This window comes from Melopsittacus undulatus, chromosome 2 (assembly GCF_012275295.1).
Source record: "Melopsittacus undulatus isolate bMelUnd1 chromosome 2, bMelUnd1.mat.Z, whole genome shotgun sequence".
NCBI lineage: Eukaryota > Metazoa > Chordata > Aves > Psittaciformes > Psittaculidae > Melopsittacus > Melopsittacus undulatus.
The window spans coordinates 105,912,437-105,927,000 of record NC_047528.1 but is presented as its reverse complement, the minus strand read 5'-3'; the positions used below and the strand labels follow the sequence as shown (position 1 = coordinate 105,927,000).

Here is a 14,564-nt window from a genome sequence, read left to right as displayed (position 1 = left end):
ATATGATTTTTTCAAAGGATGTTGAAATGTTTTGAGTGGAACTATGAAGGCTTACAAGACTCAATACAGTAACAGTTTGTTTTCCTATATATTTCCCTTCTGTCTCTTTAACTTTCCTTCCCTGGTGGTGGTCTGTGGCCTGACAGATTTTGATACACAACTATAAGAGAGTGCTGTTAGATCATCCCTATAGGCATTTTCATGTATTGAATTAATTAGGAGCAGATCAAAAGGTATTCTCAAGTATATCCAGGCATATCTGGAAACACAATATAAATCCTTTGAAATTGACTTCAGATTTGATGATGGTACTGCATTCAGAAAGTTGGACCCTGAAAATCGGGGATTGTTTCCGTGTCGCAAGTATTAAATTTCTGGGACTTTAGCACGACCTGTAGAGTATCAGATGTCTTTCTGGTTCCAGCTAATGGTCACATTATTCCCATGACAGAGGGAACAGCTCTAACATAAAAGAAGAAAACTTTGTTGAGTGAATCCCTGGATAGCAGCATGTCACATTAGTATTGTCAAAACATCTGCAAGTTACTCTGGAGGATTGGGGGGGCTGTTATTTTGCTTGTTTTTTTGTTGGCTTGGGTTTTTTTTTTCCCCCTATTCTTCAAGTATGTGACTCAAAATACTAATAAAATGTAGCCATTTTAGAGAAATAACATTAGAGATGTGACTGTCTGGCTACTACAAATAACAGGTCCAACTGCTTTTTCTGCCCCATATGAAATATGCCTTTCTTTTTTTGTTTTTTCTCATGACAATGTGAATTTGTAAGTTACTTTTCCCTCTTTGATATAATTCCTATTGCAAGATTTCACTATGTGACTCCATATGATTATTCTGTTTTTCTCTGAAAAAAATAGAGTACAGGTATTTGATACTGGGAACAAGGAGACCATTTTAGTGCATTGATCTTTGGTCTCAACAATTGCTAATTAATGCAGCTGAAATACATGCCTATATCTTTTACCCATAATAACCTAAACTATGCAGATTTCAAGGTTGCTTGTTTCTGTGCCAGAAAACGTTCTGAAAGGAAATCTTTTCCACAGAAAAGGAGAATGACAGGTAAAGTAAATGAAGTGTGTCTGCTTAGGAACAAGTATTTTATGCATAATTATTTCATACCTTGCAAATTAACTACATCATATGTGCCTGGAAATTACAGAAAACTGAAATAAAGTACTTAGGGCATATTGGAATTTACAATGCAATTACATTTCTTGTTATAGGAGTGAGGCAAGGAAAGCATGCAAGTTAAGTGAGGACGGAGCTTGTAGTGTCTTTAAGAAAGAAACTTCCATTTCTGTGCTCACCTGAGCTGCCTGCTCACTACCACAATACAACTAATAAGTAATATCAGAAACAACCCATGGAATACAAGTGGAGTTGTTCATATAAGCTTCTTAAAAAGTGAAGGAATATATACTGTGTCCTTTGTACAACACAGTAGCTGTATTTTAGTATGAGACACTTTAAAAAGAAGCTTGGTGTTTCCTGCTGCCTTTTGTGGGGAGCCAGACATATTTGCTGCTGTTCATATTGCATGGACATTACAGTATATAAGAAATCTGTTTATGAGTGTGTATCACACTGCAAATTCTTGCAGAATGTTCCCATACATATTCTGTTTCTTTCTTTCCAGATGTTAATTAAATAAGAGAGAACATTTGTGGTACTTTATTTAAACTACTATGGTAGAGCCTCAAGTTGGCTTGAACCTTGTTGTAAAATTGCCCTGGCTGGGGCAATTATCACTTCAAATAAAGAGCAGTCAAAAAGCTGTCAGAAAGCTTTTGAAGCTCATGTCTTTTAAACAGAGAATAATAAACTAGATGGGATCAGACTTTAAGAACTCAGATCTGCTGAAAGAGATCGAATACAGGGTATCGTAAATAAAGCTCCTTGCCATCCACCAGCCCCTTGAGAAGAATGACTTCTCCTCCAAGCTTTTACTTGTCATTTGATATTTTTCAGTAGCTGGCTTGTGTTCAGGCTCCACCGGCTTCTTTGCTCCATCGGCCAGGCTTGGCAAGGGTTTAATATCCCATGTGCAAGACCCCTGTGCCTCTCAAGACTTCATGCCTGGAGATTGCTAGCTGGCTAGAAGTACTTCTGGCTTCTCCTGTGCCACCAACTGTTCATTTGCTGTCTCAAGGGAGCAGTCACCTCATATCCCCTGCCCAGGGGTGAGAAAGCAAAGACTAGACAGTTAGTTAGGCAGGCACTTTTTTCTCTCATCCAGCTTCACCCTTTTAGCAAAATGCACCTAACACCGAAAATAAATAAATAAAAAAGAGAACATCTGGCATCTATCACAGCTGTCAATTTTGTAAGAGGAACTGGTGTCTTTCTGAACAGATATAACTAAGAGTATAGACATGGATGTAGGTATGAAGTTTGAAAATGAGACTCTACAGAGACTCCACCTAGGTGCTTGCTTGTCTAGGCAATAGCAGTAGAGTTTTCTCATTGGTTTGCTGTCAAATCTGTGCAGGCAGGAAGGCTTACAGATGTTTAGGTTTGAAATTGATGGCACAGCTGATTAATTGCATTTAAACTTAGCACTTATGAAAATGCTTCTGACAAACAGCTTTCCTGCAGAGGTGTATTATGTCAGTGCTATTTGCAGCATTTTTTGCAAAGGCTCTGTGTTGGTATTTCCATTACCAAACTCCCTGTTCTTTCAATAAAAGTCCACTCCGGGCTGAAACCTGGAACATCTGATCTCAGCTCTTGATCAGTGGTTGTTTTTTCCAGTTTTTCAGCAAATTGACTGAGGTGAAGTTTCTGTGTTGTACAAAGGTTACAAAAGTTGTGGACGGGAGAAAATGAGGCAGGGGAGCAGTAGGAATGTAGATGATGCAAGTGGCTTATATTTCAGTTGCTTTTTTCTCTACCAGTAGGATCAAAATGGTGTGCTGTTGGCATCATCTGTAGACTATTTGTGCTCAAGTGGCATTCATTACAGTTCTTTTTAGTGCATGAAATTCTGCACATTCCCCAGCTATACAAAAATGTTTCAACAGCTACATAAATCTTTATCACAAGGCAGTAGCAATTGAAAATTATTACAAAATAAAATATGATGTAAGATGATACACTGCATTATTTTTAAAATTGTTTCTGATTAAGGGGAGACAAAAGTCACCATTTCTAAATTATGAGGTACTGAGGGGGTTTTGGGTGGTTTTCTTTGGGTTTTTTTCCATTTCCTCCACTGATCTCCAGTTGATGTATATCTGGGTGTGATGATAATCAAACAGTGTGGAAGCATTGGGTTATTTTGAAAATTATTTTTATGAGACATCAGTGATGTGAAACTGCCATTCCTATGTCTGCTCAATTTGCATCTGACTAGAACTGAAAAGCTGAGAAAGGAATTCCAAGTCCCCGTCTACTTCCATGGAGATTAGCAATAGCTTCACTGCTGTGAGGATTTTTGGCTAGTAAAGCAGCCATCAGCTTTGCCTGCTATTTGGGCTGGTAGAAGCTTGCTTCTGTGTGCTTTTTGTTTTCTTGAGCTTGGTTTTTTGGCTGTTGTGTCAGTTTATCGGTATACACATAGTTTCTCATTTTGTAGCTTTTGGGTTTTTTTGCTTGTTTTGCTTTAATGTTGCATTTATTTTCCATCATTATACACTTTTTAAATTATATAATACATAATTATTTATTTCTTGTTGTGGCTGGCCAGAAGGTATCTTAGTTATTTTCTGAATGTTACACACAATCTCAGTCACTTTAATGGGCCTTCTAGCAGTTAATGGCATGCTTGTACGTTAGATCTGCTGAAGCTGTCACCTTTCAGTCATCAAACCCTGCAAAGAATAAGTCAAGCTTTATCAGGTCTACCCTGAAGTAACCAGGGAATTCAGCTTGAGATCACTGTAAAGAAAACTGAACGGGAGCCTTAGAAGGCAACAAATTCAAGTGACATTTTTGCTGAATCTTCGTGTTAGCTGCTTATTTTGGTGTAAATCTTTTTGTATTGACAGCTCTTGGAGCCTTGCAATGGCACAGAAACATACAGATCTAGTAGTAAAAGCAGCACAGTAAAGCTGTGTTTTTATCATTGGAAGTTATAAATGTTAGGAGAAGCAAATCTAAGAGCCTTTGGGAACTATAGGAAGAGCTGGGTGAGAACAGCATTGGAGAATAGAACGTCTTGGTTCTTATCACAGATTAAAGCATAGCTCTCCCAGTAATTATGATAGTCCCATTTTAATTTTGACTTTCAGAGGCTTACTATTAAATCAGACTCGTTGAAGATTCAAGTACTGTCAGGTCAAAGATTTGAATCTAGAAGTATACAAAAAAACTTTCTGAGTTATAGAGGCTTTTTTACTGTTTGCTTGGGAGAATTACAGTGTTTACTTATTTATGGTGCAAGCATTTCTATGCTGTGAATGACTTGATGAACATGTGTAGATTCCTGAAACAGCTTTACTGCAGAGAAATGGGATGTTTGGGAATGTTTTGACTGGTTTTCAATATAAAATGTGGGTTAATCTAAGTGTAGGCTTTAAAGTATTTTAAATTTTAAAGCATTACTCAAAGTTACATTTTGAATTTAAGTCACTCTACCTGCTCCTCTTCCCTTAGTGATTTTCATGCAAACAAAATTCTGTTAGGAAGAATTTTCTGACAGAAGATCAGATTTTTAGTCAAAATCAAAAACATAAAACCACTATATGCAATTATATCTTTATACTTAATAGCTTTATATTATATTATATAATATTTATAATTATTTATAGTTGTATTATTTTATATTTATATTTTTATATAGTATATATTTTATATTTAAGCTATGTTTATATACATTATATATGCATGGAACTTTTGATATAGTCATAATAAGATATACCCTTACAGCATTCAAGAAATCTGATATTCCAGCTCAATATGAGTAGTGATGGATGTGGGAAAAATCTGTAGGCAAGGTATGCAATGTTAGACATTGTAGTTGAAAAAATTGTTTGTTTGTAAATGAAAAAGGATTCTCAATATTTGCCCACATTTGTAAATATATGAAAAAGAAAATTATTTTAGGGAAGAGTTGGTTTAGGCACTGAACAAAGCTGTTTGGGGGCCAGAAATCAAAATTAATGATGGGTTTTTTTAGAGAAAGGACAAAGGTAACTAAAGTTCCTTAGTTTCTGCATTTATATACAAGTCACTCAGTACACTGTTCTAAAGTGTGCTGAACTCTTGTACTTTATTCCTCAGAGAAAACAAACTGCTATGCACATGGAGACAACTGTGTCCGTATCCCTGTATTCTAGGAAGTGATTTCACTGGGCTACTTCATAGACACTCCTGTGTAATGTACCACACTTTGTTAATATGCTCTTTCTTACCTTATAACATGAATTTTTGTTTTTCAGCTCTGAGGGACAACAGAATTGAGCTGGTCCGAGCTTCATGGCATGAGCTGAGTATCAGTGTCAGTGATGTGTCTCTGTCGGATGAAGGGCAGTACACCTGCTCTTTATTTACTATGCCTGTCAAAACTTCCAAGGCTTTTCTCACCGTTCTTGGTAAGTTTAAGTAGCTGAGCATAAAGAAGCAAGTATTAAACTTCTTAGGCTTTTGGCAAATTATGATAAGAATGAACTTTTCTAAAGCTTGGCAGAAGATAAATGTAAATGTCTGATCTTGTTTCCCTGATGTTTATTGTTTCATATTGCTGTGCTGAAAAATAACATGGCTTTTACTGTTTGCACTGTGGCAGGGTAATGAATTAGGGAACACACAAATACAAAAGTATGAGTGCTCAGTAAAATGGACATAGCCTCTACATCCCAGGCATCAGAAGTGCAAAGAAGGTGCATGCGTTCACCTCCTAACAATGTATTGTGTAGGAAAAGAGGGTGAAATCAAAAAGCATGACATCAAAAGGGGCTTTAGAGCTTTATCATTTTTCCTTAGCTGTGCATTTTCTTGGTTCATTCTGTTTTCACTGGGTTTGCTGCTTCTTTTATACTTTATACTCTAAGTGCTCTGCTGTTTTCTCCAAAGGTTACAGATACACAGAGAAAAGCAATAGATTTCAAGAGATGCCCAGAAAATAAAGTTTCTTCTCAAAGCTTTATATGAGTCTATGAATGTCAGTAGCCCAATCAGCCAAAATTGCTATAGTTCATTGAAACAAACCTGTGTACCTAAGAGGTTATATGATTTTAGAGATTGATTTTTGTTCTTTTCTCTTTTTTCTGTCCCTGAACTCAACTCTTTCTTTTTGTTTTATTTTTATATGTAGACAGTCAAGACAGTTGAATTTAATAGGACTAATGTGAGATGTTCTCTGCACCAGTAATATTCACATTAATCCAGCCAGGGAATTCTGTTTGTGCATAGGATATAAAATACATCTCCTTTTCTGTCCCCATGAGACTATTGTACAAAACTCTTCACAATTTTGCCATTAAGGACAAAAAATACCCACTCAAAGCAGAATATTCTGGAATACAACTGCCTGTGGTTAATCCTCTCTGTAGAGAGGCATTTCATGATCTAAACAGTAGAAGAGTAGACAAGTTCAACATTTTAAATTAAAGAAAGACATAGAAAGGAGTTACAAACACAAAAATAACAGCTAGCCACTATTTATCAACCAAAGTAACTTTATTTTTCATAGGCCTTTTACATTTACCTTCCTTCTGTGGGAGGGTTTAGTGAAAATTTCCACACATCAGCTACATGCTTTCCAAGAAGGAAAGCTGTGAGGTTTTTAAGATGCTGATCTGTTTTCATTTTGTAAATTTCTATTTCAAAGTAACATTTTAAACTCTTGGAGCTCCTTCTGTCTGAGAAGGGTATGTATTCTGTTTGAAACATATTACATCTTTTAATCAGATAAACTATCCTTTTATGTACTAATAATCTCTTTATTGACTACTCTGTTATGGATTAGAAGATTTAAGTGTCAAGGTATTATAGTAGACACCATTTTCTGTCCTGAAAGAGAGGAGCAGATTTATTACAGAAATGTACTCTGCGATAGGTACTGCTGCTTGGGTTTTATGTACGTAATCTGTCATTTTGGAAAAGAGATGTAAACAAAGCAAATTGTGAAACACAGGGTACAGGATCAATTACTGTGAGTGATCCCTTTATCTAGCCACAAATACAAATGCGTCAAAAAGCTGCAGATGCAAGTTATAACAATGACATCTTCAGGGATTTTAAAATTACGGTCATCAGTATCACTTTAAAATAGGTTAGTCTTGTGTTTTCAGAAGCCAAATGGATTTATACATGCACTGATTAAATTTTTCCCAATTCTTTTTTCATAGAAAAGTAGCTACTTCCAAATTTAATGTTATGCATATAGTATGTCATGATCATCCAACCTCCTCCTTTAAAGAACTGGGATTCAGCTGAGGAATTCTCCATTAGCCGATGGAATTGTGATTATAACTACTGTCTGAAGATAATGTATGAACAAACTCCTGCATTTATTTTCATCCTCACTTTTCTTTGGCTTTTGTCTGAAAATCTTCATAATTAATGCTTAAATATCTTTGCTGAACTTAGATCAGTTCAGCTTTCTGTTGCCAGTCACATTTTATTTTCACAGCTGTATTTCTTCCTGCTGTGAAGACCAGTTTAAAACTTATAATAACAATTCAGAATAGAGCCTCATGCAGAATATACATAGATAAGATGGTTTTTAAAATATAGCCTGTTTCTCCTAGAAAAATAGGTAATTTCTGTTTTCTTTAAACCTTTAGAATCACCTACAGTTGAGATTGACATTTTATTTGCAATAGGAAACAATTCACTGACAGGGCAAAGAATTATTTCCTGAATTTAGAACATATAAGGAAGTGAACTTTATGCTGGTCATATATTCTTGTCTCTGATAGTGCCAGTTGCTGCCATTTTGCTTGTTTGCTTGTTAGGTGTTCCTGAGAAGCCACAAATCACTGGATTTACCTCACCAGTTATGGAGGGAGAGAGGATGCAGCTTACTTGCAAGACATCTGGGAGTAAACCAGCAGCTGACATCAGATGGTTCAAGAATGACAAAGAAGTTAAAGGTATTTAAAAGAACTTTGATGTCACTTGGTCCAATAGTCAAAGCTCTGCATTATGTAGAATTGGATTTTTTAATTCATGTTTGTAAAGTTTCTCATATTTAATCATTAAATGAATCAGTGATAGTATGTAAATAAGGAAATGATTGTGAATTACTGGATTGTTCATATAACTATCTTTTTATTTCTTCACATAGTAGAAACTGATGTTTTTAATTACTTTGAACTCTCTTCAGCTTAATAAACTCAGTTTCATAGAGAAATATTTCAGGGATTATTGTTATCACAGCCATACCGTTCACCACATATATTTTACCTTTTAATTTCTTTTTGCCTTTTTAATATGACACGTCTCAGTTGGTCAATTGCCAGTTTTATGTTACACTCTAAGTGACTGGGTGAGGCAGAACCATCTGGAGGAGACAGGAGATTGCTTTTCCAATAGGGGAGTTATGGAGCCTGCTTTGGTGCGGAAGAGTCAGGTTGTAACAATTGAAGAAATCTTGGTAGGGAGACTGGGAACCTGCAGCTGAGGCAAGGATACTGAGAGTCTGTGGTGAGGAGCAGGGAGAAGACAGACTTTAAAGGGGCTGAGGAGAACTTCACAAGGACTGGGGAGAATTAGACAAAGTGTGCTGTAACTGAAAAGTCATGGGGTGACTAAAACCAAATCTGAAGGTATGGGTTTGCCTTTGACGATGCAGGAAAATAGGAAAGAGTTGCATATAAAGGTATCTATTTCTTTTCTGTCTTCTCTTTCACTTTTTAAGTTCTTTACTTAAAACTTAGTTTTGTAGTCCATGTCTCAGAAATGCTGTGATGGTTTAAAATCCTTTTTGGCAAATGGGTGGGCAAAGCTTCCTATAAAAGAAGGCTTAATCACATCTCCACAGCCAACAGAGGTCCTATTATAAATTAGATGAATAAAAAGGATAAGGTACTGGTATTTATTCATGTCACTTCATTGTGCAGTAAGACCAGATCAATAAATGATTCAAAATCCACCTTTTAAGTGTATATTTTTTTAAATATATATGAAACAACTACAACAAAACTCAAACCAAACAACAGCTTTATCTGATTTGTCTCATATTTGTCTGGTGTTGTGGATTTTGTTAGCTCAATAAACTGCCTCAAGCAATTTTTCAGCATTAATTACAAAGTCCATTAATCTTCCTTTACTATTCTGCACCACAGTTCAATGTACACAACCATAGCTTTGATATAAAATTGGTAAATAAAGGAGATTGCAGTTGATTGCCCAAGGAACCCAGTCTGTTCCAGAGCATATTGAAAGACACAGGAATTTTAGGCTGGAGTCATTTGAAATGTGTTTGAGCACTTGTAACCAGGATAGAAAATAAGGAAACAGACACCTATCCTTTTCAGCCGTAGCAAAATTACTGAAAGGCATCAAACATAATTAAAAAGAACAATTTGCCAGCACAGCTAGCACACATGGCACAGCATAGATCCTGTCAGCCCAGAAAGACAACAGGATGAATATGTAAATTCAAGACATGTAAATACTGAAAATTGCTCTAAGCAATATCAGTACATTAAGGGAACCACTGATACAGTTGACCTAGCAGCAAGCCAATACTGAAATAAGTTGTATTAAAGATTTTATTTTATAATCTGATGTAAGAACCTTGCTGTTCTTTCAGCATGTCATTGAAATCAGGAAGTGATTTGGTGATGTGACTTTAACTAATTTGCTCTTCTCAACAGTTCTGTAAGGGATGGTTTTCTTTAGAAAAGGGGGGCAGGGAAGAAACAAAGAAGATGTGTGAAAAGGAATAGTAAAGAAAAAAAAATCCAGAAATGAAAATACTGAGCACATTCAGTTTAGTTTTCTAGGTCTTCTGAAGAGCACATTGCCATTTCACAAAGGTTAAAAATAAAATAACCTAACCAGTTTGCAGTGGCATCAGCAAAAGTTACATTAGCTTTGTGCACTGTAAAAGGTGAAATGATAAATCTGAGAAAATAGATATGAAATTATATGCTAATGCAGCTGACATTAAAGGTTAGGAGTTCATTTGTCTAGCACCAGTAAATCCAATTGTGTTACAGTGTATTATACATGACGAAGAAGAATATAAATGATGCATTGAGTTCAGAGTTGCACCAAAGGGGAAAAAGCCATTCTAAAATTGTAGCTCCATTACTATTACTCAAAAAAGGAATCATCATCTGGTAAAGAATATCATTTGAATAGAGTAAGTGTTAGTAATGAGACAGACTGCTAGTAATGAGGGAGACTGAAGTACTGAGTACCATGCCTCTTACTTCAGTGTTCTGTTTCATATATGCAACAAATTAACAGAGAGATCTGCAGTTTAGCATTCTGGTGACATTTCTTGAATATTATTAAAGCAAAAATATTGGAGAAGCTAAATACATAATTTGAAAAAAAAAATTATTTTTCCAACCAAATTTGTTATATGTTTTTTTAACAGCATTATGTAAGAAATTATATTTAGGTTTCAGGAATATTTTTAATGGATTATTTTTTTCCACTAGCAAAATTTGGCTTCAAAAATAAATAAGATAATATCAATTCGGTTTTTGCAACAGATTAAGACATTTTGAATTGGTTTATGTTTTTTAGTACACGCAAAGAGTTCAGAGAGGCACTGAATATTTCGACTTGATAAACTTCTAAGACAAAGATGACATTTTCTTAGGCAAAGCCATTTCATGTCAGAATTTGATTTAAATGTAAACAAAAATTATACTTGTCACGTAAAACCAGCAAAACTGTCTTTTTAAAAGAGAAGGTGTTCTATATGGATTTTCCAAGTATGTGCCTTTATAAATAGTTGCCAATGAACAATGAATGGTAGACATTCTGTAATTTTATTTTCCCTGTCAAACATCTGTACTTATGACATATAAACTAGTATTAATACAAGCATATATGTATGTGCATCTATTTGATGGAGTCATAGAAATGAGCACATAGTTGACCCTTAGATTTCATATGGCCCAATCTCTGTTCAGTGGTTAGATCAGGTTGCTAAAGGTCTTCCCGAACTCAATTTTGAAAAATCACTCATGTCAGAGGTTCCATAGTCTAACTGATCTAGATGTTTCAGTATTTGAAAGCCTTTATTGTGGAAAATATTAATTATATGTAGATATTTCATGATACAAAATCAGTATTTGCCTTGATGTAACTTGTGTGCACTGCCCCTCAGCTTTTGCTGTATGCCTCTGAGAGGAATGTATTTTTTAGTTCTCTATGACCACACATTAGGTACTTGTGAAGGCAGCAGTTTGATCTGGTTTTAATCTTCTTTTCCTCAGGTTGAACATACCCAGCTATTGTAATCTGTCCTTGAACGTTTGCCAAAATCTTTCTCGTACCAAAAAGCTCAAAAGTGGGCCTCGTGCTCTAGATGCAGCCACACACTTGCTGAAGACAGAAGAATCACTTCCCTTGACTTGCTGGCTATGCTATTATTAATGCAGGACAGTGACAGTGGTAGCCAGAGAAAGTGCCTCTTGTAATGGATCTTTTCATTAAACTTTTTCTTCAAGGGGGTACTTAGGAGAGAGAGGAGTAGAAAGGAAACACATGAAATCATTTACTGCAGTAGGCATATGAAAAAATTTCTGTAAAAACCCTGGGTAAATATCCTGAATTCTAGCATGCAGTAACGTGCTCAGTACCTGATTTCCTCTGCTCTTACATCCAGTTGGGCTCACATTCAGTTAGCGTATATTACAATCACACCTTTACAACATTTTGCCATGAAGAAATGTCTAAGAAGATGGAGCTGATAAAGTAGACAAGATAAATATTTCTGTTGATGAGGGTGTCAACACTTTATAGAGCAGTATCACCATCCTTTTTACGGAGGTAATTAACTCTAGGAATTGAGCTCTTCCCAACAATAGTTGTCTAGAGAAAGGCTTCTAAACATCTGTTTAGGAAATTAATTGGTTTTGTTTTTTCTAAAGGATTAAGCATCCATAACCTCTCGGTGAAATTAAAGTTGTTGATGTTTTCAGGAGCTGTCTGTCCTCCACCTGCAGTCAGTAAGCAAAGGCATGTGTGCATTACTTGTAAGCAAACAGCTATCTATATAGGTGCTTATTATTCAATTTGGAAACCTAACTGTGGGAACAAAGTCTCGTGTGTTTGTTTTAAATATTAGTGAAGACATTTGTCGTTTTCATTCTAATAAATTTGCTTTAGCCCTGGTCAATATTTCTCTTACCTATGGATCCCTAAATATTAATAGTCACCATGGCAGAAACTGAAATCTCTTAAATCTTAGCAAAAAAACAGAAAAATTGCTTGTATGCAAGACATAATTATTTCTTAGGGGAAAATGGATATTGTGTAACTGTGGTGTCTTCATCTATCTGGAGGCAATGAAAAAAACCACCTCTGTGATTTCAGAGGTATTTTTAATCTAAAAAGATGTAGCTTAAGCCATTTAAGGTTTGCTTTCTAAAACTGATATTTCATTGAAATTTTATTTAGGTCATCTTCTCTAATGGGATTTAGTATAATTTGTAAGATGGGAATGTCTCAGTTTTTCTCTTTTTTGGGACACAGAAGACATATGCAATCTCAGTGTAATTAAATATGTATGTTTATGTATTTATATATGTCTTTTAAAGCCTTCCTTGTAACAAATCACTATAATGAGCGAACTATTTTGCTGAAATACATTCAAATCAGTATTATAAGTAGTCATGAACTGAATTAAACAATTCTAAAGCATGTGTTAAGAAGATCTCAAGTTGCAGTTAATACATTAATCTTCAGTTCTGATCTAGCATGTCTGTCCTACAACAAAACTTTCTGAATTTGAACCTTAACCTTGAGCTGAGTTGAATACTTAAACATACCTGAAGGCTCCCTACACTTTAGTATCTGGGCTGAAAATTGTCAGAGACTTAAGCAAATCTGCACAAAAGCAGTAGGCCAGTTTAACATGGTATAAAGCAGTGAGTGCAAGGTCTCTGAAGTAATTCTATTTCCAGTCTTCTTGGAACTTGTCTGTAGATTCCAGTAAATACTGTGACATGCTCTATTTACAGTTGTTCATCAACATCAATAGCTATACTTCAGTTTAGTTCAGTTTATAAACTATCATAATTCTATCCAAAGAACAGAATAACCCATGAATATAGTAAGAGCAGGATTAATGTGACTACATGAATGCAACCCTTAGTTTACATGGCTTTAGCAATATCCATGTATTAGTAACAAATTTTGTAATATCCGTGTATTAGTATGTGTGTGCAGTATCCTGTAACCAGTTTTAAAATGTCCCTTTTCAATATATATATTTCGCTCTTACAATCAGAGCAAGTTGAGGAATAACTACACTCTGATTTTGTCTTAAACAGATGTGAAAGACTTCTTTTTTCAATTGTGATAGGTAACTGAGCCTTCTAATCCTGGACTCCTTTTCCCAAAAACATTGGAGATGTTTGCTCTTTCTTTCAGATGTTAAATATTTAAAAGAAGAAGATGCAAATCGGAAAACATTCACAGTCAGCAGCACGCTGGATTTCCTAGCAGATCGCAGTGATGACGGTGCAGTTTTAAGCTGCAGAGTAGATCACGAGTCCCTAAACTCCACACCTCAGATAGCAATGCAGGTTCTAGAAATACACTGTAAGTAACACATGTTCTATATGCTTGGTTTTATAGTTTAGTTTCGTTTCAGAGTATCTGTTCTGGGAAAGCTATAAAAATCTCTGGTACTGTGCAGATGGGTAACATCTGTCTTTTAGCCAGCTTCTCTGTGCTGTATTTTATGGTTGGTTGGTTTGGGGGTGGGGAATATCGTTTTTTTTAGAGGAGTAACTCTAAAAAGTCTGTTATGAGCTTTAGCAGTGAAAACACTACGGGACTGAGTTCTTGGTTTGCTTTGAGAAATGGTAGAGTGGAAATGCATTTGTCATTGTAGCAATGTGAAGTTCTTACAAATTAAGATCATAGTACTTCACAGCTCTCCTTGAAAGTATCTAGAAACAAGGGTATGAAGAAACAAAGTCCTCAACAGAATGCCTCAATAACTTTGAATCCTGTTAATGAAACTCTGTTTAATGCTGTTAATAATACAAGACCAGGAAGAAAAGCCTTTTATAATTTATTTTTAGGCTTTGTCTATACAGGATGTTGCTTTAGATAATCCAAACTTCAGGTGTTTTGTATCTTTATATATTGGTTTATTTTTTGATGTCTTCCACAGTGCATTGTTTCAGAGTTGAATGAACTCGCCTATGTTACTGTGTGCCCTACTCTGAAGTCATGTTGTCCTTTGAGTCATTTTTCTTCTTCGCTTACAAACTGTGAGACACGCAGGAGAACACTTATTCACCATCAGACTATGTTTTCGTATTTGCTTGCATTATACCCACCATTCTTCAGGATGTAGCTATGTGGATTTTTGCAGAACAACTGTACTTTGATGGTTCTGAGATTGACAGCTAGCAAAAACAGGCATCTGCAAAATACCAGCAGACCAAGTGAAGGGA

The 14,564-nt window shown here is 35.5% G+C and overlaps 1 protein-coding gene across 1 annotated transcript in view; it reads left to right on the top strand.

Moving 5' to 3' along the window:
- Nucleotides 1–14,564, top strand: part of CADM2 (cell adhesion molecule 2) — a 607,168-nt gene that overhangs the window by 484,046 nt on the left and 108,558 nt on the right. The window contains exons 4-6 of the mRNA XM_005144493.3: nt 5,400–5,552; nt 7,920–8,057; nt 13,528–13,698. Of these exons, the coding sequence (XP_005144550.1) occupies nt 5,400–5,552; nt 7,920–8,057; nt 13,528–13,698 (462 nt within the window). The remainder of the gene's footprint in view (nt 1–5,399; nt 5,553–7,919; nt 8,058–13,527; nt 13,699–14,564) is intronic.